At 45.7% G+C, this 27,510-nt stretch overlaps 1 protein-coding gene across 1 annotated transcript in view; it reads right to left on the bottom strand.

The window, feature by feature from the left end:
- RHBDL1 (rhomboid like 1) overlaps positions 1-21,059 on the bottom strand; it is a 103,357-nt gene extending 82,298 nt beyond the window's left edge. Inside the window, exon 1 of the mRNA XM_082262472.1 lies at positions 20,356-21,059. Within this exon, the coding sequence (XP_082118598.1) occupies positions 20,356-20,394 (39 nt within the window). The 5' untranslated portion in view covers positions 20,395-21,059. The remainder of the gene's footprint in view (positions 1-20,355) is intronic.
- Positions 21,060-27,510: the final 6,451 nt, after the last annotated feature.

The following is a 27,510-nucleotide window of genomic DNA, read 5'->3' as shown; positions in this document are numbered from 1 at the left end:
TTTTTTGAGCAGTGTAGTAACAATGAAACCAAAATAAATTATAACAAAACTAAATTATGTACAAAATAAAAAAATGTCTGAATTAGAATTAGAAAAGAATACAACAGAGTAGACTGGAATAAAATAGAACCAATTTAACCCTCTTCCGACATTCAAATCAATTTGAAGATAACGAATTAGGGGATTTGAGGACCTTAATTATGAAGAGCGTATGCAATTGCTTGATTTATTCTCCCTGGAGAAGAGACTACTGAGAGGGGACATGATAGCAATTTATAAATACCTCAATGGTGATCTCAGCATAGAAAAAAAGCTATTCAGTCGGAAGGATTGCATGAGGACTCGAGGGCATACAATGCGATTAGAGGAGAAGCGTTTTTACCTCAAGCAACGCAGGGGGTTCTTTACTGTTAGAGCTACAAGATTGTGGAATTCTCTACCAGAAGAGGTGGTTTCAGTGGGAAGTATGGTGGCTTTCAAAAGACTCTTAGACTTACATCTCAAGGATCAGAACATTCAGGGCTATGTGAGATGATTACGGCCATACACACCTACACAGGTTGAACTGGATGGACTATTGTCTTTATTCAACCTCAACTACTATGTAACTATGAATATACCAACCAAATCTGAATGTATGAAACAAATCTGAATATACAAAATTAGTTCTGAAAATGAATCATTCTAACATAACAAATATGACGAAACAAAATTATTAACTTTAGCTCTAAAAACCCAACTAATCCCATTCATTTCAATGGCCCCTGTTCACATCTGGGCGTTCTCTCGCCTTAAGCAAAATGTCTGTCGTTCAAAAAAGGTACATGACCTTCTTTTTTGGCAGTTTTTCTTTTTTTCTTTCATTGATCACTTGTTAACCTAAAAAAGCCTGCACAAAAACGCTGCAAAAATGCCTGCAAAACGCACAAAAAACACCTGTAAAAATGACAACTCCTGGATGTGATTTTCAAACTGCGGCCCAAGGGCTGGATGTGGCCCTTTGCCTGCTTTTATCTAGCCCTTGGGGCACTATTTCATTAATTAACACCAACAATGGGGCACAATTCCTACCAATGACACCAACGATGGTGCCCAATTACAGTAATGATGAGGCATAATTCCTCCCAATGACACCAATGATTGGGCAATATTCCTCCAAATTAAGCAAACGATGGGGCACAATCCCTCCCAATGACACCAATGATGTGGCACAATTCCTACCAAGGACACCAACGATGGTGCCCAATTACAGTAATGATGAGGCATAATTCCTCCCAATGACACCAATGATTGGGCAATATTCCTCCAAATTAAGCAAACGATGGGGCACAATCCCTCCCAATGACACCAATGATGTGGCACAATTCCTACCAAGGACACCAACGATGGTGCCCAATTACAGTAATGATGAGGCATAATTCCTCCCAATGACACCAATGATTGGGCAATATTCCTCCAAATTAAGCAAACGATGGGGCACAATCCCTCCCAATGACACCAATGATGTGGCACAATTCCTAGCAATGACACCAATGATGGGGCCCAATGACAGCAATGATGGGACACAATTCCTAGCAATGACACCAATGATGGGACCCAATGACACCAACAGTAGGGCACAATTCCTCCTAATGACACCAATGATGGGGCCCAATGACACCAACAGTAGGGCACAATTTCTCCCAATGACACCAATGATGTGGCACAATTCCTAGCAATGACACCAATGATGGGGCCCAATGACAGCAATGATGTGGCACAATTCCTACCAATGACACCAATGATGGGGCATTGTCTACTCCAACTGATGCTGGGACATTTTCTACTCCCGATGGCCACAGTCCAGCCCCCCTAAACCCTGAAGGACAGTAACCCGGCCCTTTAAATAGAAAGTTTGGAGACCCCTGGCCTAAATGAACTAATCAAAAAATGAAACTAAACAAATTTTTCAGTCGTGCACAGCTCTACTTCCAACAGGAACACGAGAATTGTCTAAGAGAAGAATTTCCCTCATTTTGGAGAGATTTCATCTCACTTCCTGTTAATCTCAGGAACAGGAACTGAAAGGAAATCTCCACAGGACATAGACAGATAATGTTTTTTTTTTTTAAATCAATGGGTGTCCTACTTCATTCAAAATGTGTTTTTGATGTTGTTTTTTCATTTTGTTTTTGTTTCTTTTTTTTTAACCACTTGTCGACCGCTCACTGAGCTGGTACTGCGGCAAAGTGGCTCGTCATCGTCCAGTGACGTAGACCTACGTCGCTGGATCCCGCCCTCTCTCCGCGCCGCCGGAGGCTCGCAGGCGCCGCCGGAGGCTCGCTCCCGCTGTATTCAGACACAGCGGGAGTCGGGCCAGGGGAGGAGAGGCGGTGTTCACCGCCGCTCTTCCCCGAACGTTGGGGATCAAGTGAAGATATCCGCCCACTTGTGTAAACAAAGCGGGCGGATCTCCTATGTGACAGACAGTGACAGATTAAGGGATTCAGCATAGCCGAACCTGCAATCTGTGCCTGTGTCACACAATCCCTTCCCCCCACACACGTCAGTAAGCATGAGGCATACATTTAACCCCTTGATCACCAATAAAGTTAACCCCTTCCCTGCCAGTGTCATTATTACAGTAACAGTGCATATTTATAGCACTGATTACTACAGTAATGTCACTGGTACCCCCAAAAGTGTCAAAAATGTCAGTTAGGGATCAAATCTGTCTGCCGCAATGTCGCAGTCCCGCAAAAACAATCGCAGATTGCCGCCATTACTAGTAAAAAAAAAAAAAAAATAAAAATGACAAATCTTTCCCGTAGTTAGTAAACGTGATAACTTTTGCGCAAACCAATCAAAATACGCTTATTGTGATTTTTTTTACCAAAAATATGTAGCAGAAAATTGGCCTAAAATGTTAAAAAATTTTGATTTTTAATTTTTTTTTTTGGGAATGTTATATATCAGAATGTAAAAAATATTGTTTTTTTTTTCAAAATTGTCGCTCTTTTTTTCAAAAATTAAAAATCGCACAGGTGATCAAATACCACTAAAAGAAAGCTCTATTTGTGAGGAAAAAAAGGACATAAATTTAATTTGGGTACAGCGTCGCACGACCACGCAAATGTCCGTTTAAGTAACGCAGTGCCGAATCGCAAAATATAGCCTGGTCAGGAATGGGGTAAAATCTTCCGGTCTTAAAGCGGTTAAAAATACGCTCATTGAGAATTTTTTTTGTCAAAGACATGTAGCTAAATACATTTTAGCCTAAATATATGACAAAAATTTTATATATTGAATATTTTTTAACTGTCAAAGTAGAAAATGTCAATTTTTTTGCAAAATTTTCGCTCTTTTTTTATTAATATCGCAAAAAATGAAAAGCGCAGAGGTGATCAAATACCACCAAAAGAAAGCTCTGTTTGCGGGAAAAAAAGGACGTAAATTTCCTTTGGGTATGGTGTTGCATGACCGCGCAATTGTCAGTTAACCACTTAAGCCCTGGAAGATTTTACCCCCTTCCTGACCAGGGCCTATTTTGCGATTCGGCACTGCGTGGTATTTGATCACCTGTGCGATTTTTTGATCATGCGCTATAAACAAAAAAAGAACGTCAATTTTGCAAAAATAGCAATATTTTTCACATTTTTTATATGAAATTCCCCAAAAAAATGTAAAAATCTAAATTTTTTAACATTTTCGACCAATTTGTTTTCTGCTACCTATTTTTGGTAAAAAAAATTGCAAAAAGCGTATTTTGATTGGTATGCGCAAACGTTATCGCGTTTACTAACAAAGGGAAAGATTTTTGTCATTTTTGTTGTTTTTTTTTTGACGCGTAATGGCGGCGATCTGCGATTTTTTTTGCGGTACTGTGACATTGCGGCGGACAGATCAGACCCTTGACTGACATTTTTGACACTTTTGGGGTTAACAGTGACATTTCTACAGTAATCAGTGCTATACATATGCACTGTTACTGTAAAATTACACTGACAGTGAAGGGGTTAACTTTTTTTGAGAGGGAGGGGTTATGTGTGTCCCTAGGGGCGTGCTTCTAACTGTGATTGGCTGTGGCTTGAGCTGTAGGAACAGTGATCAACGGTCCTACATAGTAGAACCATATGATCACTGTTTATACAAAGGGGAGAATGACAGGTGGCTTATTTACATCAGCCGCCTGCCTTTCTCCCTCTGCAGCGACGATCGGCGAGTGACCGGCGGACATCGGGTCCGCCGGTCACACGCGCGGGGGGTTCGTGACCACATGGGAGCGGGGGCGCGCGCTCGCTCCCTAGACCCTCACGGGCTAGCGACGTAGATCTACGTCACTCTGCCTGTGAGGGGCTGACCGCCGAGGTAAATCGTCGTGCGGCAGTCGGCAAGTGGTTAAAGTCGCTCAGTGCCAAGTTGCAAAAAGTGGCCTGGACGTAAAGCAGGAAAATCCTCCGGTGGTAAAGTGGTTAATAAAATAAGTACAATGGGGTTTTGTTTCCTGGAGCCAAGAGCCCATTTACCCACTTTCTAATTTTGCAATTGTTATAAAATGTTTTTGACATATTTTGTTGAAATATGCCACATTTGTAAAGAGATCTACATGACCTTTTGAGGACAAAAAGGTTCATCTGGTTAGCACAGTGGCAAACATATTTACTTGTACTATAGCAGGTTCTTCTACCTCTGTCTAACTCCATCGGGTATTTTTGAGGTTACCAAAAATGTCCCACTGTTATAATAAATAGGTAGGAATACGTTGCAAGGAAACCTCAATTTTCAGCAATGAAAGCGTCTTCTTTTGAAGTTACCTGACGAAGGGACCCCTGGAGGTTTCCGAAACGTTGCATTTTTCTGTATGACATGCTGAGCGAACTTCAATAAATGTGATAACTTCAATATGTGTCATTGCAAAAGATTAAGGCGTGCTGCCAACATATTCTTACCCTAACTGTTGTGCCATCCACCAGTTGCTCCAGCAACCCAAATTTGAGGGTGAATGCCAGCTCAGTGTGTGATGGAGATATTTTTATGCTTTTATGTCTTTTATAAAAACACTGCGGAATTTTCCAGTACATTACTAGCCTTTTGATCCTCTAGAAATATTGCATACAATGCTTGGGGAACCAAGTACAACCGTGAATGCCTGGTTGGCATACAAATTGCAGTATTATAAATAGGACTCCGGAAATTCTTTTAGCAATCAGTATCATAAAAAAAAAAAAAAAAAAATTCAGGCTTCTATCCCTGTTGTTGCATCCCAAATCAGGTCCATAGACTTTGCAGATGAAATCAGGTCCATAGACTTTGCAGATGAAATCAGGTCCATAGACTTTGCAGATGAAATCAGGTCCATAGACTTTGCAGATGAAATCAGGTCCATAGACTTTGCAGATGAAATCAGGTCCATAGACTTTGCAGATGAAATCAGGTCCATAGACTTTGCAGATGAAATCAGGTCCATAGACTTTGCAGAGGAGGGCTAACAAGCCTCAAACACCCGTATGCAACCTAGAATACATCTCTATATACAGTATCTCACAAAAGTAAGTACACTGCTCCTTCATTACATGCGATCTCATGTGCGGATGCGAGTTCAGCCATACACTTTGTATGGCTGAATTCGCAGCGCATCCGCAGCAAACTCGCACATGAGGTTTTTTTTTGAGCCGCATCAGAATCAGATCGCACAGTGGTTCACATTTGTGCGGTCTGATTCTGTGCAAACTTGCAGATCGCACTGAGATATGCGGTCGCAACTGGGGGTGTCGTTAACTTTTAATTGACACCCCCAGCGTATCGCATATGGCAGTGTGCGGTGTTTGTTCAGTTGAGCGATAATTACTGCACTTTTTCATATGGTAATTTATCGCATTGAGTTAGTTACTAAGGTGCGGGCCGGGAAGCCAGCTGCCGCGTCCTTAGCAACAGATGACTCATCAGCTGTCAGCTGAATGTAAAAATAACATACCGGCATTTAAAAATTATGAAAAAAACAGCAGCCTGGGGTCCGGTATGGATCTTGAGGGGAACCCCATGCCAAAATGTAAAAAAAATAATGGCTTGGTAGGTGACGTCAGAAGGGGGTGCTGCCCACAAGTGACGTCGCCAGGTGCCCCCCCCCCCATAGCTATTAAATAAATGTCACACGGCGGGTTTTTTCGGGGTCGTCGGTAGCGGCTGTGGTGGTGGGGGCGGCGTGAATGATGATGGATCTACACTGGAGGACAGTTTTGTTTTTTTTTTTTAGTAAAGGAATTGTCAAAAACTTTTATGCCATCTTTATTCACTTTTACACTTTTTTGGTAAATAGGTAGGGGTACCCCATACTCATTCACAAAGGGGGGCTGGGATCTGGGGGCCCCTTATTAAGCCTCCCGCCCACAGTCCAGCACAATCACAGCCCAGCGTTTGGGGAAGAGGCCCTTGTCCCCATCAACTGAGCCCCCCATCCCAAAGCAACCCCCATGTTTAGGGCATGTGGCCTGGTATGTTTTTTTTTAAATTTCGACATTGGGTTCCCTTAAAATCCATACCAGACCCGAAGGGCCTCGTTTTTTATTTCATCATTCTTAATTGCCGGCATGTTTTTTTTTTTACATTCAGCTGTCAGTGGGCAACCTGCTGACAGCTGATGAGTCATCTGTTGTTAAGGTCATAGCGGCCAGCTTCCTGGTCCGCTCCTTAGCAACCAGCTATTGGGGGGGGGGGGGCCCAGGCTGACAAATACTGCATATGATACCACCAGCAAAACCCTGGTGATATATATTGCATGTTTTTGTGAATTGGACTTAAAGTGGAGTTCCACCCTATTTTTATACTTACCTCCATCTTCTCGCTCCGGGTCACCTGAAAAAGAAATGGATAATCGCATATTTTTTTTTTTTCTACTTACCTCGTAGCGAAGAAAAAATACTTACCTTACTTCCTTCTTCCTCCTTCCTCGGCCGCGGCCCGTCGTCATTTCCTGGCTCTGCAATGATTCCTGGGAGCTGAACGTCATAGCTCCCAGGAATCATTGCGCCTGCACCGGCCCCGACGTCAGTTCCAGGGAGCGCACGTCATCCCCTTCTAAACAGCTTCTGGGCATGCCCAGAAGCTGTAGAGGGATGACGTGCGCGACCCGGAAGTGACGTCGGGGCCGGCGCAGAGCATCGTGGGACCAAAGAAGGCGGAAGAAGATGCCGAAGGGGATCTCGCTGGCTTCAAGCTGCCCACATCTGAGATGGCAGCGCTGGACAAGACGTTTGCAAGGTAAGTATTTGTCCTAACAAGTAAGTGCAACCCGGGACAGATCAGAGGCTAGCCATTGTGGAATGCACTAGCCCTGACTGTCCCGGGGGTATTAAAAAAAAAAAAAAAATCCAGGGTGGAACTCCGCTTTAAGGGCTTACCGCATGTTTTTTTTGACAATATTTACTGGCACATTTTTCATTTTGTGGCAAATACCACATAATCGTTATTGTTTTTTTTGTGTGTGTGATTAATTTACCCCATGCAATAATTTATGCAAATTAGTCACGCGACTGTGTTATCGCATAACGGTAAACGTTAGTAAATTGACCCCCCAACCCGTCCCTCCCCCAGTCTCATAGCCAAAACAGTCCCGATTCACATATATGCGATGCAGGAACCCTGCAAATTGACTGCGGGTTCCGGCATCGCACTCAAATCGCAGGCAGTTCACACTGCCATATGCCAGTTGCTGGGGGTGTCGATACAAAGTTAAAGACACCCCCAGATCAGTTGGCATATCGCAGTGCGAATTGTCAGTTTGGACATGAATCGGATCGCATAGGTGTGAACACCCACATATTCTGCTGCAGAACCAAAAAAGAGTCCTGTGTGAGTTGTGTCCGAATCCGATGCGAATTCAGCCATACAATCTGTATGGCTGAATTTGCATCACACAGACATCGCATGTGATTTTCAGAGCAGGTGATGTCTGTCATCGCCATAGTGTGAACCGGGGCTTGATTTGTACAATTTCCAGTGCAACTTGAATGTGACTTATTGCGCTCAACTCACTGGAAAGTTGCATTAAAATAGTGCAGGAAACTTTTTTAAAGACACTGCGACTTTAGTTACATAGATTTAAACGGGTGCCATAGAAACAAATGAGTTGCAAATCGCATGACAAGTCGCATTTATGTGAACCGAGCCTAATACTTCTTTGTTATACTAAAGCCGTCATCTTTGTTATACTATATGACTGTACTTTGTATCTTATGGGTTACTTGCTGCTATTCTGTATCTCGTGCTTCAATGTTACTGTGCATACGTATGATACTTTGTATGTGTTTATTACAGGGCGTGACAAATCTGAATCTAGGAGCCAGCTAAAAGTTAGGAGACAGTTTTTTTTTTTAAACTAACAAAACTTATGGATGGAACATATAAAATGTTCCCGAAGGTGAGCCGCTTTATAACCTTTTTTTTCACACGTTTAAAAAAATCATTTTTGGCCTAAAGATTACATAAAACCCACAAACATTATATTTTCTGAAAGCAGCTGAAAATAGAGGTAGTTACAATATTTTATGTCTCACAATCTCACCGCAAAAAAAAAAAAAATTCAGTAAGAAAACCCAATAAAAGTTAAAGGGTAAGGGCTCTTTCACACGGGCGCTCCGTATGTCCGCAAATCATCCGATTTTTTTGCGGATGATTTGCGGACATAATGCAAGTCAATGGCATTGCGGATGTCACCGGAATACCATCCGCTGACATCTGATTTTCCTCCTGTCAGTTCTGTTCCATTTTTGGAACGGAACAGAACCCTATTTTTCCTCCATTCAAAAAACGGAAAGGAAGGAAAATCGGATGTCAGCGGTGTCATCCGCTGACATCCGCAATGCCATAGACTTACATTCTGTCCGTATATCATCCGCAAACGGATGGAATGATATGCGGACACATGGAGCGGATGACACAAATGTCATCCGCTCCGTGAAAAAAAAAAAAAAAAGTCCCGCAGCGGACAAAAACAGCGGAGCGGCCGTCTGAAAGAGCCCTTACTCCACTTTCGTGGGGGAAAACACAATATGGCTTATACAAGTGCGACAGGAATCATATTGTAATTGAATGTTATTAAAAATGACCTTTCCTTTTCAATCTGCAGCTGTTTTTAATTCCCAGAAAAAGCAATGCAATATGGCTACCTGGAGGTGTTCTGTACAGGCATACCCAGTTTTATGTACACTCACTTTACATACACTTGCAAGTACAGTCAGCTTGGTCAGCTTAACATGGCACTACTCTGGTTTTTTAACCTTCCTAGCGGTATTCCCGAGCGTGGCTCGGGGTTAAATTTCAGAGCCAAAAGCGGTAACCCCGAGTGTGGCTCCCTGGATCCTGAAAGCGGGGTTACTTACCTTGTCACCGGGATCCAGCGACGTATGCGGGCGGTGTCTGCCGGTGGATCTTCCCTTCCGATCCTCTCCGTGCCCCGGCTTCCGTCTCCTGCGACGTGACGTTTGCAAGGGGGTGGAACTGGCGGCAAATTCAAATGTAAAACACACCAAACACACTGATACCATTCAAAATAAAAAAATAACATTAGATTGCCCCCCAGTGCCCTTTCCTGCAGTTTTACTGTACTTTTTATGTATATATATATATATATATATATATATATATATATATATACGTATATATACATATATATATATATATATATATATATATATACATATATATATATATAAATATACATATAAATATACATATATATATACATATAAATATACATATATATATATATATATATATATATATGTTCACATACATACTTTAAGTTATTTATAGTTTTTTATTATATTATAATTTATGATTTTTTGTTTCAAACTATATCATACCCGAGATGTTATAAAGAAGAACGCACAGTAAAAAAAAAATCATATATAGTTGGTTTGGGCTGCTCATTCTTAAGAATTACATGCAAAATAATGGTACCGCTTTCAGCACCTAAAATCCGAAAGAATCATACCGCCAGGGAGGTTAACATTGGCGTCTATGGGAAATCTTGGTCAGCTTGACATGACACTGCTGCCGGTTTTTAAGATTGGCATCTATGGGAAATCTTGGTCAGCTTGGCATGGTACTGCTCCCTGTCTAAAATTGGCATCTATGGGAAATCACGGTCTGCTTAACATGGCACTGCTCCCTATCTAACATTGGCATCTATGGGAAATCTTGGTCAGCTTGACATGACACTGCTGCCTGTGTTTAAGATTGGCATCTATGAGAAATATTGGTCAGCTTGGCATGGCACTGCTCCCTGTCTAAAATTGGCATCTATGGGAAATCACGGTCTGCTTAACATGGCACTGCTCCCTATCTAATATTGGCGTCTATGGAAAATCTTGGCCAGCTTGACATGACACTTCTCCCGAACCATAAGTGACAATGACACCAAACTTAGGGAGCACCGAGAGGGGGCCCAGGACTACAACATATCATATTTTGTGGCCGGCCAGCTTGGCTACGTAATCTACCATATCATAGTCCTGGGTCCCATTAACGTGCTCCCCAAGTTTGGTGTCCTTGTTACTTAAGGTTTAGGTGCAATGCCATGTCAAGCTGACCAAGATTTCCTATAAAGCTAGTGTATTTACATGCAGTGAGAAGTGAAAAAAGGTATTGCTTCCCTTTAAGTACATTTTCGTTTTACATACATGCTCTGCTCCCATTGTGTACTTAAAAGTGGGGTATGCCTGTACACAGAATGTATACTGACCACCCCCCAGAAATATCATTTCCTGCTTGTGTGATTGGCTCACCAATTTTCCCAGAAGTCTGCCTAAGATACAAGTCAGATTTCTGGCATCCCCTGCAACAAATATGTCATTTTTGGTGAGATACTCCCGATAGGAACACGTCTAAAGGGATGCAGGCCCAGCAGTTTTCCTTATTAGTGCCCTGCAGCTGCACAGCTGATAATTATGAAACCCCTCCCATTAGACTCACTCAGCACAGAGGAACAAGCAATGATTTCTTCAGAATAACAAAAGTTAGGAATCTGCAACAAAGTTTGTTAAAATCCTTTTAAAGTACAGAGATCACCCAGAGGGGAATGTTTTTTTCTCAACAAAAATAGAGTTACGCTTTAATTTTAGGGGATGCAAACAACGCAATAAATTTCCCATTTTTTTGGTAAAATACAAAAGTCAAGGTTGTACCGTGTCAATAGATACCCAATGTGTCAAATTATAAATCTGCGCATGCCTGTGAAATGGCGACATACTTTAGTACCCTTTATTTTCCATAGGTGACGCTTTAAATGCCCCCTATAAGTCATCAGTTTATCGTTATGAAGGAGGTCTGATGCTATAAATATTGCTCTTATTCCGCGTGCGTGGTGATATGTAACGTGTATCGCAATCAACGTTTTCAGGTGTAGGCGCCCTGCCACGTGCGTTTACATGTGTGCGTGCGTATGTGTGGGGATGGGGGGGCCTCAAGTTTTTTTTGGGGGGGGGGTGATTTTATGTGTTTGGGTGTAGCTTACGTTTTTTACACCGAAAGCCATTTTTTTTACTTAACTTTTTTTTCTCATCACATAGGGGACAAAACCCCCCTATGTGAAGATTTTTTGGTGACATAGGGGCCTATGTCACCGGAATGGACACATCACCTCACATCTAGCATATTCTTCCCCTCTTCCACCTTGCCTCGTCTTCCTTGCACACTAAGGGTCATTTTATACGGGCTTTCTGCCCGGCGAACTCTGTTTTGCTCGATCCGCCGATCCCCGCTGAGCAGGCGGATGACAGCTCCATCTCTGCTCACTGTGCAGAGACGGAAGCTGTCAGATCCCCGCTGTCCTTTATGCGAGATCAGATGAAAAAGGACCGATCTGATCCTCCAGATGGATGGAAATAGGGTTATCGTTCGTCTGGATTTTATGGACAGGATCGCATTGGATAGCAGCGGGTGTCAGTGGACATGTCACCGCTGACATCTGCTGCTCCATAGAGGTGCTACTTTTTCACCCACTTTTCAATTATTTGGGGATGTTGGCAACAATTTGTGGCTTCTCATGGTAGCCCAACCTTTCTACAAGTTCTCTTTATTGAGATATCCAAGGTTTAAAAGACCCCCAATGTCTCCCCTGTGCTCCACTGAATGTAACGCAATGCACATCGCACCACATTACATTGTTTCCTGGACTTGATGGCCAGGAAAACTGTCAACGGGGACCCGGAAGTGACTACACACGTCAATTCCGGGTCAGCAACAACAAGGGAGCGTGTGTCTGCTCTCCTCCCTCCTATCTACCTGGTGGCAACCGCTATGCTGGTCCTGGGCCCGTAGATGTGGAGCCTGAGATACATAGCAGGGGGGGGGGGGGGGTAGGGGGTGTGGCGCCAGGACGCAATTTCTGGCATCTGGGGTTTGCCAAGCGCTGGTTATTTCATCCCCAATGATTTTTGTACTTATTTGCTTACAAGCTCAGACTAAGGCAACTTCCAGTACAGGGGCGTAACTACAGGGGTTGCAATTGCAACGGGGCCCCATGCTCCAGGGGGGCCTGTGCGGCTCCCCTGTACACCTGGATAGGAGGGGCGGCGGGGGTAGCATGTAGAGAAATCACTGTCCTCCTTTTTCCTGCTGTAGCTGCAGGAGGAAAATGGAGGAGATTGGTTCCTCTGTATGCTGCCCCCGCCACTCCTCCTATCCAGTTCACTTGTGTTCTGCTGTCTCTGGGCCCCTGTGTGCTCCCCTGGTCCCCCCCCCACCCCCCGCGCCCACTGTGCTCCCTCCCCTCTCCTGCCGGCTGCTGCAGGGGATGTGTCACAATAGAGAACCAGGAAGGGGTCAGGAAATATGTAATTTACCAGCTCCTTCCTTTTCTGAATGGACAGAGTCATAGTCAGTGACATTGTAAAAAAATAAAATAAAATCATAAAAAATAATACAATTAAAGTACCAAAAAGTAAAAACTACTGACACCAGTGGGTGAGCTTCCAGGATTGCAAAGGTCACACTTGCGACCGGGCCCTGGCATTCCACCACTGTGGGGAGGCCCCAAGATGGCAGGAAGGGGGCCCACTGCAGAACTTGTGAAAGGGTCCCGCTACGGGACCGTAATAAAGGGCCCCGCAATGAGAGTAAAGGGCTCCAGGATCAGTGGGAAGAGCCCCAGGCTTGAAGGGAAGGGCCCTTTATGATTTCTTGCACTGGGGCCCTGAAGGTTCTAGTTACGCCTCTGCTCCAGTATGCTTTTAGCCCCGTTCACATCTCCAAGTTTCCGATTGTGTGGAAAACTGCACATAAAAAGGTGCTTTCCTGCGTATTTTGTAAACATGCTGCAAACGCACATCGCGCTTGTGTTGCGATTAAATGTCAATGGCACCCCAAGCACAGGTAGAGGGGTGTGTTTGCCGCATGACAAATATGCTGCAAACGCACCAAAAAGCAGTATAAAAAAACACGCAACTCTCCACTTAAAAAAAAAAGTACAGAAGCTTCTTTGGGGCGTTTGTCGCACGTAGGGCAGCTCAGACAACTGAATGGGCTGCCCCATGCGTGACGTGCGCTGACATGTGGAAAATGCGCTAAGAAAATAGGAGCGGTTCCTGTTCCTGCTTTATGCAGATGTAAACCGGACCCAAGGATACTCTTCTTCAGCATTTCAGGTCTGAACAAGGAAAAACAGAATCATCTCACACAATGCCATGCAACCATTCTCCGCTCTGCTCCTGTGCGGCTCCTGTGCTCTAAGTCAGTGCTGGACCTAGTCTGATAGACAGTGGCGGATCTACATTAAATTGCTCCCCGGGCAAGACTCCCTCCCGGTGCCACCCCCAAAAAAAAAAAATAACATGACAACATAACAAAAAATGCAGAGTGCCACAGCATTGCCCCCAATAAATGCAGAGTGCCACAGCATTGCCCCCAATAAATGCAGAGTGCCACAGCATTGCCCCAATAAATGCAGAGTGCCACAGCATTGCCCCCAATAAATGCAGAGTGCCACAGCAATGCCCCCAATAAATGCAGAGTGCCACAGCATTGCCCCCTTTCAATGTAGAGATGTTAGCGTGCCACCTTTCAATGCAGAGCGCCAGCGTTCCCCCCGCGAGACCCGTCCGTGTACTTACCTCACTTCTCTTCAGTTCAGTCCCCGGATTCCCCGCGTCTCCTCAGTCCTCCCGCGGCGCCTCTTACTCGGCCAATGGCGTGGGGTTTGCCTTTCGGCCAATCAGGAAGCGGGGGGACCTGCTCCCTGATTGGCCAGGAGGAGGATCAGTGTGACAATAGCGAATTTTCATTCGCTATTGTCTCACAATGGGCGGGCTCGGGGGGGATCAATGCTCTGCGCCTCGGCTCGGCTGCCACAGTGAAATTATTCAAAGTTCCTCGGGCGGCCCAGTACCATTTGATCCACTGACCGCTACAGGTCCGTGGCCCGGGGTTGGGGAACACTGTCATGCCGCCCCCCACGTGTCATGAAAAAATGCCGCCCCGGGCGGCTACCCCGTTCGCCCATGCCTAAAACCGCCACTGCTGATAGAAGCTACTTTTGAAGGGAGTCATCTCTATGTTATCATTGAATATCTGACTGGAAAACCGCGCCGCCTGCCGCGAACATCGCAAATTACGACTCCCAGACGATGGAATTCATCATTTTCTCTTTCCTGCACTTAGCACAAACAGATGGAGCTGCGGCACAACGAGGCCCAATAGTAACATTTGAAGGGACGCAGAGATGGAGAGCGGTTTTATTTCAGCAGCTCGCTTGCCTACCCCAGCTGAAAGCTATTTAATGGAGTTCTCCTTGAAATTAGTGACAGGAAGTCAGCTGTACGTATAGAAATGTCTTCCCTCAGGATCAGAACAATAGATTAGTTATCTTTCAAAAGACATCTGAAACTTTTCCCCCATCTGGAGCTAAATTATGAAAACATGAAAACCGCCAATCCAGCGAGGTTTATATGGTGTGGCTCCACCATTGCTCCAAGTTTGGCAGTGTGTGTCGGTGAGTGACTGAAGCTGTCATTGGATACAAAACCAAACACCTGGCATCGCCAGGCCGTCACAACCACTGCAGGCCTGCTGGAGGCAAAGTGGGCCACCCTCTGTACATTGGTAAAGAACTAAAATTGCCAGCATGCCCAATCATGGAACGGTTCCTCGGAATGTCCTATGAAGCATAGGCCAGAACACATGCCCTTGGTACCCCTTGCATAGCTGGTAGGGCATGCTGGAACTTGTAGTTCTGCTCACCCCGCTGTGTCCTAGAGGCCCAAGATACAAGGTGATTGTACAATGTGACATTCATTATTAAACTGGACTTGGCGTTCTTCTTCCCCTCGCAGCCAACATCCTCTGCCCGTCTGTCATCTTATCACCGCAGTCTGCTGTCTCCCTGTCCTCATCATTTAAACATGGATTATATTATCCGGCCTGCGCATCTCTCACCTCAATTTACCTTTCCTGCTACCCCATCGCTCACTATCTGTCACTCCGTCCAGACTCTCGCTCACCGTCCCTTCTGTCCTATCAGTGGATGTCCCTTCTGACTGTACCTTCTGTTCCTTAATGTCCCTTCTGTCCCATCACTGGATGTCCCTTCTGTCTGTACCTTCTGTCCCTAAATGTCCCTTCTGTCCTATCATTGGATGTCCCTTCTGTCTGTACCTTCTGTCCCTAAATGTCCCTTCTGTCCTATCATTGGATGTCCCTTCTGTCTGTACCTTCTGTCCCTAAATGTCTCTTCTGTCCTATCATTGGATGTCCCTTCTGTCTGTACCTTCTGTCCCTAAATGTCTCTTCTGTCCTATCATTGGATGTCCCTTCTGTCTGTACCTTCTGTCCCTAAATGTCCCTTCTGTCCTATCACTGGATGTCCCTTCTGTCTGTACCTTCTGACCCTAAATGTCTCTTCTGTCCTATCATTGGATGTCCCTTCTGTCCTATCCCTGGATGTCCCTTCTGTCTGTACCTTCTGTCCCTAAATGTCCCTTCTGTCTGTACCTTCTGTCCCTAAATGTCCCTTCTGTCCTATCACTGGATGTCCCTTCTGTCTGTACCTTCTGTCCCTAAATGTCCCTTCTGTCTGTACCTTCTGTCCCTAAATGTCCTTTCTGTCCTATCATTGGATGTCCCTTCTGTCTGTACCTTCTGTCCCTAAATGTCCCTTCTGTCCTATCAGTGGATGTCCCTTCTGTCCTATCACTGGATGTCCCTTCTGTCTGTACCTTCTGTCCCATCACTGGATGTCCCTTCTGTCTGTACCTTCTGTCCCTAAATGTCCCTTCTGTCCTATCATTAGATGTCCCTTCTGTCCTATCATTAGATGTCCCTTCTGTCACTAAATGTCCTTTCTGTCCTATCATTGGATGTCCCTTCTGTCTGTACCTTCTGTCCCTAAATGTCTCTTCTGTCCTATCATTGGATGTCCCTTCTGTCTGTACCTTCTGTCCCTAAATGTCTCTTCTGTCCTATCACTGGATGTCCCTTCTGTCTGTACCTTCTGTCCCTAAATGTCTCTTCTGTCCTATCACTGGATGTCCCTTCTGTCTGTACCTTCTGTTCCTTAATGTCCTTTCTGTACTATCACTGGATATCCCTTCTATCCTATCACTGGATGTCCCTTCTGTCCTATCACTGGGTCCCTTCTGTCTGTACCTTTTGTCCCTAAATGTCCCTTCTGTCCTATCACTGGATGTCCCGTCTGTCTATCCCTTCTGTTCCTAAATGTCCTCTCTGTCCTATCACTGAATGTCCCTTCTGTCTGTACCTTCTGTCCCTAAATGTCTCTTCTGTCCTATCACTGGATGTCCCTTCTGTCCTATCACTGGATGTCCCTTCTGTCTGTACCTTCTGTTCCTAAATGTCATTTCTGTCCTATCACTGGATGTCCCTTCTGTCCTATCACTGGGTGCCTTCTGTCTGTACCTTTTGTCCCTAAATGTCCCTTCTGTCCTATCACTGGATGTGCCGTCTGTCTATCCCTTCTGTCCCTAAATGTCCCTTCTGTCCTATCACTGGATGTCCCTTCTGTCTGTATCTTCTGTCCCTAAATGTCCCTTCTGTCTTATCACTGGATGTCCCTTCTGTCTGTACCTTCTGTCCCTAAATGTCCCTTCTGTCCTATCACTGGATGTCCCTTCTGTCTGTATCTTCTGTCCCTAAATGTCCCTTCTGTCTTATCACTGGATGTCCCTTCTGTCCTATCACTGGACTTCCTTTCTGTCCCGCCACTGGATGTCCCTTCTGTCCCTGGATGTCCTTTCTGTCTGTCCCTGAATGTCCCACACACACACACACCTGCCTTTACACGCACATGAATTTTAAAAGCAAACACCTTTGGGATGAATTAGAGTGGAGACTGCGAGCCAGGCCTTCTTTTCCAACATCAGTGTCTGTCCTCACAAATGCCCTTCTGGAAGAATGGTCAAACATTCCCATAGACACACTCCTAAACCTTGTGGAAAGCCTTCCCAGAAGAGTTGAAGCTGTTATAGCTGTAAAGGGTCGGCCAACTCAATATTGAACCCTACGGACTAAGACTGGGATGCATTAAAGTTCAGGCGTCCCAATACTTTTAACAATATAGTGTATAAAACTCTCAATAATACTTTTCTCTCTCTCCCTTTTATACACTCAATTCTATCTATCTACATTGCCTTGAAAAAGTATTCATACTCCTTGAAATGTTCCACATTTTGTCATGTTAGAACCAAAAATGTAAATGTATTTTACTGGGATTTAATGTGATAGACCAACACAAAGTGGCACATAATTGTGAAGTGGAAGGAAAATGATAAATGATTTTCAAAATGTTTTACAAATAAATACCTGAAAAGTGTGGGGTGCATTTGTATTCACCCCCTTTACTCTGATACCCCTAACTAAAATCTAATGGAGCCAATTGCCTTCAGAAGTCACCTAATTAGTATATAGAGTCCACCTGTGTGTAATTTAATCTCAGTATAAATACAGCTGTTCTGTGAAGCCCTCAGAGGTTTGTTAGAGAATCTTAGTGACCAAACAGCATCATGAAGGGCGAAGGTTCACCTTCCAGCAGGACAATGACCCTAAACATACAGCCAGAGCTACAATGGAATGGTTTGGATCAAAGCATATTCATGTGTTAGAATGGCCCAGTCAAAGTCCAGACCTAAATCCTATTGAGGATCTGTTGTAAGACTTTAAACTTGCTGTTCACAGACGCCCTCCATCCAATCTGACAGAGCTTAAGAGATTTTGCAAAGAAGAATGGGCAAAAAGCTCTCTAGATGTGCAAAGCTGGTAGAGACATCCCCAAAAAGACTTACAGGTGTAATTGCCACTTTGTGTTGGTTGGTCTGTCACATAAAATCCCAATGAAATACATTTACGTTTTTGGTTGTAACATGACAAAATGTGGAAAATGTCAAGGGGTAGGAAGCACTCTATCTATCTATCTATCTATCTATCTATCTATCTATCTATCTATCTATCTATCTATCTATCTATCTATCTATCTATCTATCTATCTATCTATCTATCTATCTATCTATCTGTCTGTCTATCTATCTATCTATCTATCTATCTATCTATCTATCTATCTATCTATCTATCTATCTATCTATCTATCTATCTATCTATCTATCTATCTATCTATCTGTCTGTCTCTTGCTTATACACTCAATTATATTCTCTCTCTGTCTTTTATATACTCACTGATACCACTCTTTCTCTCTCTTTTATAGACACTCAATGATAGGACAGCTCGCTCTCTTCTCTATACACTCAGGGCCAGTTCACACCACAATTTCTGCATTCCGGCGCTTTTCTGCATGTGCGTTTCGTTGCATTCTGTTCAGTTTTGGATGCATTCCTGATGCATTTTTGATGCGCTTCAGTGTGTTGTTTATTTATTTCAATTAAGGACATGTGCGGGAAGGTGTGTTGCGGTGTGTTCTGGTGCATTTTTGATGCGTTTTGCCACGTTCCAGTTGATCCGGTGATAGTCCTCTCTCTCTATTATACACTCAGTGCTCTTTCTCTCTCTTTCTGTGTCTCTCTCTTATACACACTTAATGACAGATCTCTATATATGTATATTATACACTCAATCATCTCTCTCTTATACTGTTAAGTAATCTCTCTGTATCTCTCTATGCATTTAAATTATCTATTTATCTATCTGTCTGTCTCTGTTTTTTACATTGAATGATCTCTCTGTCTCTCACACTCTCTCCTCTCTCTCACACACACTCTTCTCTCTCTCATACACTTTTACACTCTCTCTTCTCTCTCTCTCGCTGTTCTCTCTCACTCTCTCCTCTCTCTTCTCCCTCACTCTCTTTTCTCTCTCTCTCTCTCTCTGTCCTCTCCCACTCTCTTTTCTCTCTCTCTCTTCTCTCTCACTCTCTTTTCTCTCTCTCTCTCTCACTCTCTTTTCTCTCTCTCACTCTCTTTTCTCTCTCTCTTCTCTCTCACTCTCTTTTCTCTCTCTCTTCTCTCTCTCTCTCTCTCTCTCTCTCTCTCTTTTCTCTCTCTCTCTCTCTCACTCTCTTTTCTCTCTCTCACTCTCTTTTCTCTCTCTCTTCTCTCTCACTCTCTTTTCTCTCTCTCTTCTCTCTCTCTCTCTTTTCTCTCTCTCTTCTCTCTCACTCTCTTTTCTCTCTCTCTCTCTCTCTCTCTCTTCTCTCTCTCTCTCTCTTTTCTCTCTCTCTTCTCTCTCCCTCTCCTCTCTCTCTCTCTCTCTTCTCTCTGCCTCTCTTCTATCTTCCCTTTCTCTCTCTCTTATTTTAGTTAGATAGCTGTCTCTGCCTGTCTCTCACTTTCTCACTTCTTTCTCTCTCTTCTCTGTCACTCACTTCTCTATCTCCTCTCTCTCTCTTTCTGTCTCTCACTCTCTTCTCTCTCACTCTTGTCCCTCTCCCCTCTCTCTCTCTATTGCTGTCTCTCACTCTCCTCTCCTTCTCTCTTCTCTCTCTCTCACTCTCCTCTCTCTTCTCTTTCTCTCTCTCTTTATGTCTCTCACTCTCTTCTATCTCCATCTCCTCTCTCTCTTTCTGTCTCTCCCACTCTTCTCTCTCTCTTTCGGTCTCTCACTCTCTCTCCTCTCCCTCTCTTCCCTTCCCTTCTCTCTCTCTTTCTCTCTTCTCTATCACTCTCATCTCTTTCTCTCTCTTCTTTCTCTCTCTCTCTCTCTTTGTCTCTCACTCTCTTCCCTCTCTCTCCTCTCTCTCTCTTTCTGTCTCTCACTCTCTTCTCTCTCACTCTCCTCTCTCTCTTTCTGTCTCTCCTCTCACAAACAGTTAGTGGATAGCTATCACTCTCTCCCACTCATTAGACAGTTGTCTCTCTCTCTGTGAGTATCACAAGAAGCTTTTTACAGCCCCCCCCCCCAGCCCCCCCCCAGTCTCTTACCTGCCCCTGGATGAGCCTCAGGAGGGAGCTCCTGTCCATATACCCGCAGAGGGGCTTTTGTGAAGGTGGCTGCAGTGTGGACGGTGATCACTGCCTGCCAATACTCCCATAAAACACCCCCAGCTCCCCCCCTATGGAGCCAGAGCAACAAGGGGCTCTATAATGAATGACAGGTCATTAATAGGGGGTGCTATAGGATGAATGAAAGTAGAGCCCCCCACAACACTTACTGAGAATAGGCTGTCAATGGACAGGTACTGGGATGGATTGCAGAAGCCAGGAGGAAGGATGTGATAGAGATGAGAGGAGCCCCCTCCTCAGTGATAATACAGATGCTGGATAGATGGAAGATTATTGCAGAACTCCCTTCTGCACAGGAATAGGAGACACAGCTGGGTGGATGGGGCTCAGGGGAGCAGTAGATGGGACACACAGTGCTGGTGGTCAGGGAGGGGATGGAGGCATGGGGTACAGAGTGGAGGTGCAGGGGGGGGGGGTGGATGACTGACAGCTGGGGGGGGGATGCAGCACAGAGTAGAGGGTAGGTGGAGGGTCAGGTGGATGAATGACAGCTGGGGGGAGATGCAGCTATGTGTGTACAGAAGTGGGGGTTATGGAGCCCAGGGATGATGCATAGCGATGATGATGGAGAGGAGGATGGAGGACACGGGGATGCATGCAATGATCGATCAGGGCGCCTGTAGTGAGGAGGATCAGCCAGGCACAGGGATGATGTAGTGAGGATGCGGAGGATGATCAGCCAGGCACAGGGATGATGTAGTGAGGATGCGGAGGATGATCAGCCAGGCACAGGGATGCTATCAGAGATCCAGGTGGAGCAAAGCCCAATGCATGCTGCTACACACGGCTGCGAGCTGTCACATCCCCCCGGACTGTCCTCCTTCCCCCCTTCTCACACACAGGCCTGGGGACCGCCTGCGAATGCCAATGAGATGGAACGGGGGTGTGTGGCAGCCAGCAGCCAATCCAATTCCGGGAAATAGGGAGGCGTGGCGGGGAAGGAGAGAGATGCAGACCAGCATCACCTGAGCCTGGAGGACCAAAAATACCATCAGCATCACATACAGTCCTCCTATACTCCTCTCCATCCACATACAGTCCTCCTATACTCCTCTCCATCCACATACAGTCCTCCTATACTCCTCTCCATCCACATACAGTCCTCCTATACTCCTCTCCATCCACATACAGTCCTCCTATACTCCTCTCCATCCACATACAGTCCTCCTATACTTCTCTCCATCCACATACAGTCCTCCTATACTCCTCTCCATCCACATACAGTCCTCCTATACTCCTCTCCATCCACATACAGTCCTCCTATACTCCTCTCCATCTACATACAGTCCTCCTGTACTCCTCTCCATCCACATACAGTCCTCCTGTACTCCTCTCCATCCACATACAGTCCTCCTGTACTCCTCTCCATCCACATACAGTCCTCCTGTACTCCTCTCCATCCACATACAGTCCTCCTATACTCCTCTCCATCCACATACAGTCCTCCTATACTCCTCTCCATCCACATACAGTCCTCCTGTACTCCTCTCCATCCACATACAGTCCTCCTATACTCCTCTCCATCCACATACAGTCCTCCTATACTCCTCTCCATCCACATACAGTCCTCCTATACTCCTCTCCATCCACATACAGTCCTCCTATACTCCTCTCCATCCTCATACAGTCCTCCTATACTCCTCTCCATCCACATACAGTCCTCCTATACTCCTCTCCATCCACATACAGTCCTCCTATACTCCTCTCCATCCACATACAGTCCTCCTGTACTCCTCTCCATCCACATACAGTCCTCCTGTACTCCTCTCCATCCACATGCAGTCCTCCTATACTCCTCTCCATCCACATACAGTCCTCCTGTACTCCTCTCCATCCACATAGAGTCCTCCTATACTCCTCTCCATCCACATACAGTCCTCCTATACTCCTCTCCATCTATATACAGTCCTCCTATACTCCTCTCCATCCACATACAGCCCTCCTATACTCCTCTCCATCCACATACAGTCCTCCTGTACTCCTCTCCATCCACATACAGCCCTCCTGTACTCCTCTCCATCCACATACAGTCCTCCTATACTCCTCTCCATCCACATACAGTCCTCCTGTACTCCTCTCCATCCACATACAGTCCTCCTGTACTCCTCTCCATCCACATACAGTCCTCCTGTACTCCTCTCCATCCACATACAGTCCTCCTGTACTCCTCTCCATCTATATACAGTCCTCCTGTACTCCTCTCCATCCACATACAGTCCTCCTATACTCCTCTCCATCCACATACAGCCCTCCTGTACTCCTCTCCATCCACATACAGTCCTCCTGTACTTCTCTCCATCCACATACAGTCCTCCTGTACTCCTCTCCATCCACATACAGTCCTCCTGTACTCCTCTCCATCCACATAGGGTCCTCCTGTACTCCTCTCCATCCACATACAGTCCTCCTGTACTCCTCTCCATCTATATACAGTCCTCCTGTACTCCTCTCCATCCACATACAGTCCTCCTATACTCCTCTCCATCCACATACAGCCCTCCTGTACTCCTCTCCATCCACATACAGTCCTCCTGTACTTCTCTCCATCCACATACAGTCCTCCTGTACTCCTCTCCATCCACATACAGTCCTCCTGTACTCCTCTCCATCCACATAGGTTCCTCCTGTACTCCTCTCCATCCACATACAGTCCTCCTGTACTTCTCTCCATCCACATACAGTCCTCCTGTACTCCTCTCCATCTATATACAGTCCTCCTATACTCCTCTCCATCCACATACAGTCCTCCTGTACTCCTCTCCATCCACATACAGCCCTCCTGTACTCCTCTCCATCCACATAGAGTCCTCCTGTACTCCTCTCCATCCACATAGAGCCCTCCTGTACTCCTCTCCATCCACATACAGTCCTCCTGTACTCCTCTCCATCCACATACAGCCCTCCTGTACTCCTCTCCATCCACATACAGTCCTCCTGTACTCCTCTCCATCTACATACAGTCACCCAGTACTCCTCTCCATCCACATACAGCCCTACTGTACTCCTCTCCATCCACATACAGTTATTCTGTACTCCTCTCCATCTACATACAGCCCTCCTGTACTCCTCTCCATCCACATACAGCCCTCCTGTACTCCTCTCCATCCACATGGGGTCCTCCTGTACTCCTCTCCATCTATATACAGTCCTCCTGTACTCCTCTCCATCCACATGGGGTCCTCCTGTACTCCTCTCCATCTATATACAGTCCTCCTGTACTCCTCTCCATCCACATGGGGTCCTCCTGTACTCCTCTCCATCTACATACAGTCCTCCTGTACTCCTCTCCATCCACATACAGTCCTCCTGTACTCCTCTCCATCCACATACAGCCCTCCTGTACTCCTCTCCATCCACATATAGCCCTCCTGTACTCCTCTCCATCCACATACAGCCCTCCTGTACTCCTCTCCATCCACATACAGTCCTCCTGTACTCCTCTCCATCTACATACAGTCATCCAGTACTCCTCTCCATCCACATAGAGTCCTCCTGTACTCCTCTCCATCCACATAGAGCCCTCCTGTACTCCTCTCCATCCACATACAGCCCTCCTGTACTCCTCTCCATCCACATACAGTCATCCTGCACTCCTCTCCATCTATATACAGTGCTCTTGTACTCCTCTCCATCCACACGGGGTCCTCCTGTACTCCTCTCCATCCACATACAGTCCTCCTGTACTCCTCTCCATCCACATGGGGTCCTCCTGTACTCCTCTCCATCTATATACAGTCCTCCTGTACTCCTCTCCATCCACATAAGTCCTCCTGTACTCCTCTCCATCCACATGGGGTCCTCCTGTACTCCTCTCCATCTATATACAGCCCTCCTGTACTCCTCCCCATCTGCATACAGTCCTCCTGTACTCCTCTCCATCCACATACAGTCTTCCTGTACTCCTCTCCATCCACATAGGGTCCTCCTGTACTCCTCTCCATCTACATACAGTCCTCCTGTACTCCTCTCCATCCACATACAGCCCTCCTGTACTCCTCTCCATCTACATAAAGTCCTCCTGTACTCCTCTCCATCCACATACAGTCCTCTTGTACTCCTCTCCATCCACATAGGGTCCTCCTGTACTCCTCTCCATCTATATACAGCCCTCCTGTACTCCTCCCCATCTGCATACAGTCCTCCTGTACTCCTCTCCATCCACATAAGTCCTCCTGTACTCCTCTCCATCCACATGGGGTCCTCCTGTACTCCTCTCCATCTATATACAGCCCTCCTGTACTCCTCCCCATCTGCATACAGTCCTCCTGTACTCCTCTCCATCCACATACAGTCTTCCTGTACTCCTCTCCATCCACATAGGGTCCTCCTGTACTCCTCTCCATCTACATACAGTCCTCCTGTACTCCTCTCCATCCACATAGAGTCCTCCTGTACTCCTCTCCATCCACATAGAGCCCTCCTGTACTCCTCTCCATCCACATACAGCCCTCCTGTACTCCTCTCCATCCACATACAGTCATCCTGCACTCCTCTCCATCTATATACAGTGCTCTTGTACTCCTCTCCATCCACACGGGGTCCTCCTGTACTCCTCTCCATCCACATACAGCCCTCCTGTACTCCTCTCCATCCACATAGGGTCCTCCTGTACTCCTCTCCATCTACATACAGTCCTCCTGTACTCCTCTCCATCCACATACAGCCCTCCTGTACTCCTCTCCATCTACATAAAGTCCTCCTGTACTCCTCTCCATCCACATACAGTCCTCTTGTACTCCTCTCCATCCACATAGGGTCCTCCTGTACTCCTCTCCATCTATATACAGTCCTCCTGTACTCCTCTCCATCCACATAGGGTCCTCCTGTACTCCTCTCCATTTACATACAGCCCTCCTGTACTCCTCTCCATCTACATAAAGTCCTCCTGTACTCCTCTCCATCCACATACAGTCCTCTTGTACTCATCTCCATCCACATAGGGTCCTCCTGTACTCCTCTCCATCTATATACAGTCCTCCTGTACTCCTCTCCATCCACATACAGCCCTCCTGTACACCTCTCCATCCACATAGGGTCCTCCTGTACTCCTCTCCATCCACATAAGGTCCTCCTGTACTCCTCTCCATCCACAGACAGCCCTCCTGTACTCCTCTCCATTCACATAGGGACCTCCTGTACTCCTCTCCATCCTCATACAGTCCTCCTGTACTCCTCTCCATCTACATACAGTCCTCCTGTACTCCTCTCCATTCACATAGGGACCTCCTGTATTCCTCTCCATCTATATACAGTCCTCCTGTACTCCTCTCCATCCACATAGGGTCCTCCTGTACTCCTCTCCATCCACATAGGGTCCTCCTGTACTCCTCTCCATCCACATACAGCCCTCCTGTACTCCTCTCCATCCACATAGAGCCCTCCTGTACTCCTTTCCATCCACACACAGTCCTCCTGTACTCCTCTCCATTCACATACAGCCCTCCTGTGTACTCCTCTCCATCCATATACATCCCTCCTGTGTACTCCTCTCCATGTACATACACTCCTCCAGTGTACTCATCTCCATCCACATACAGCCCTCCTGTGTACTCCTCTCCATCCACATACAGCTCTTCTGTACTCCTCTCTATCCACATACAGCCCTCCTGTACTCCTCTCCATCCACATACAGCCATCCTCTTCTCCTCTCCATTTACATACAGCCCTAATGTGTTCTCCTCTTCATCTACATACAGCCGTCCTGTGTACTCCTTTCTATCCACATAGAGTCCTCCAGTGTACTCCTCTCCATATACATATAATCCTCCTGTGTATTCATCTCCCTGTACATACAGTCCTACTGTGTACTCCTCTTCACCTTCATACAATCCCCCTGTGTACTCTTCTCCATCCACCTAGAGTCCTTCAGTGTACTCCTCTTCATTTACATACAATCCTCCTGTGTGCTCCTCCTTATTCACCTACAGCCCTCCTGTGTACTCCTCTCCATCCACATACAGCCCTCCTGTGTACTCCTTTCCATCCACATACAGTCCTTCTATGTAACCTTCTCCACCTTCATACAGTGCTCATGTGTACTCCTCACTATCCACATACAATCCTCCTGTGTACTCCTCTCCATCCACATACAATCTTCCTGTGTACTCCTCATTCCACATGCATCCTTCATGTGTACTCCTCTCCATCCACATACAGTCCTCCTGTGCACTTCTCTCTATCCACCTATAACCCTCCTGTGTACTCCTCCCTGTAATGATATCCTGTACTGGACACACGAAAAGTTGTAGCAAGTGGCCATGTTGTTCAGTAATCAAAGGTCAGCCATGACAGGCTTGCAGAACAATTACACATTGAGCAGTGATATTACCCCCTCCCTCCTCCTTTAATTCATGGAATGCATAGGTTTTACACTTCAAAAGAGCCGTTATCTCAACTCAGAGACATCAGAAACCAGCACTTAGGCCTGTGCAGAGCTGTAAACCGCTAATTGAGTCCTGCCAGGATGTCTGTTTCTGCTATCCAGGCCTATGGTAAAACTATGACCAAAGCCATTAAGGGTAACCAGAACTAATGGGGATTGTAAAAGGCAATCAGAGAGCTCTGCCCAATTCAAAACGTACAAAATTTATATACGATTCATAAACTCAGACAGGAACATGACACATTAATATTAAGTATATATTTGAATGAGAAATGTTGTACTGAAAGAAATAAGGTCATACATGACCACATTAGCACATATAGAAGGGAAGATAGCTGTCAGATATTCCCTGAGTGACACGTTTATCTGAGCTACCCTGTGTGTGGCATCCCTGGATGAAAATTCAATGCTGAACAATAATCTATCAGTTTCAAGAATGTAACCAGTACATATTTCAAGATATGAAAAGTGGTATAAAACTGTGTAAAGGAGAGATCTGATATTGTCATAAACACCAGGACAGCCCATGGACACTCTGTTTTATTGGTCAGGGGCCTCTGATAACACCCCTTTGATCCCAGAGAAAAAGGGAGATGTCTAACCAGTGAGGAGTTCTCATGGTACCATCAAAGCAGGAACATCTGTCAAGTTTAAGAACTGATAACACCTGGCTCATCGACTGAACACCCAGG

The sequence above is a fragment of the Pelophylax lessonae genome, assembly GCF_965119305.1.
Source record: "Pelophylax lessonae genome assembly, chromosome: 6".
NCBI lineage: Eukaryota > Metazoa > Chordata > Amphibia > Anura > Ranidae > Pelophylax > Pelophylax lessonae.
This window is presented reverse-complemented; position numbering and strand designations above follow the sequence as displayed.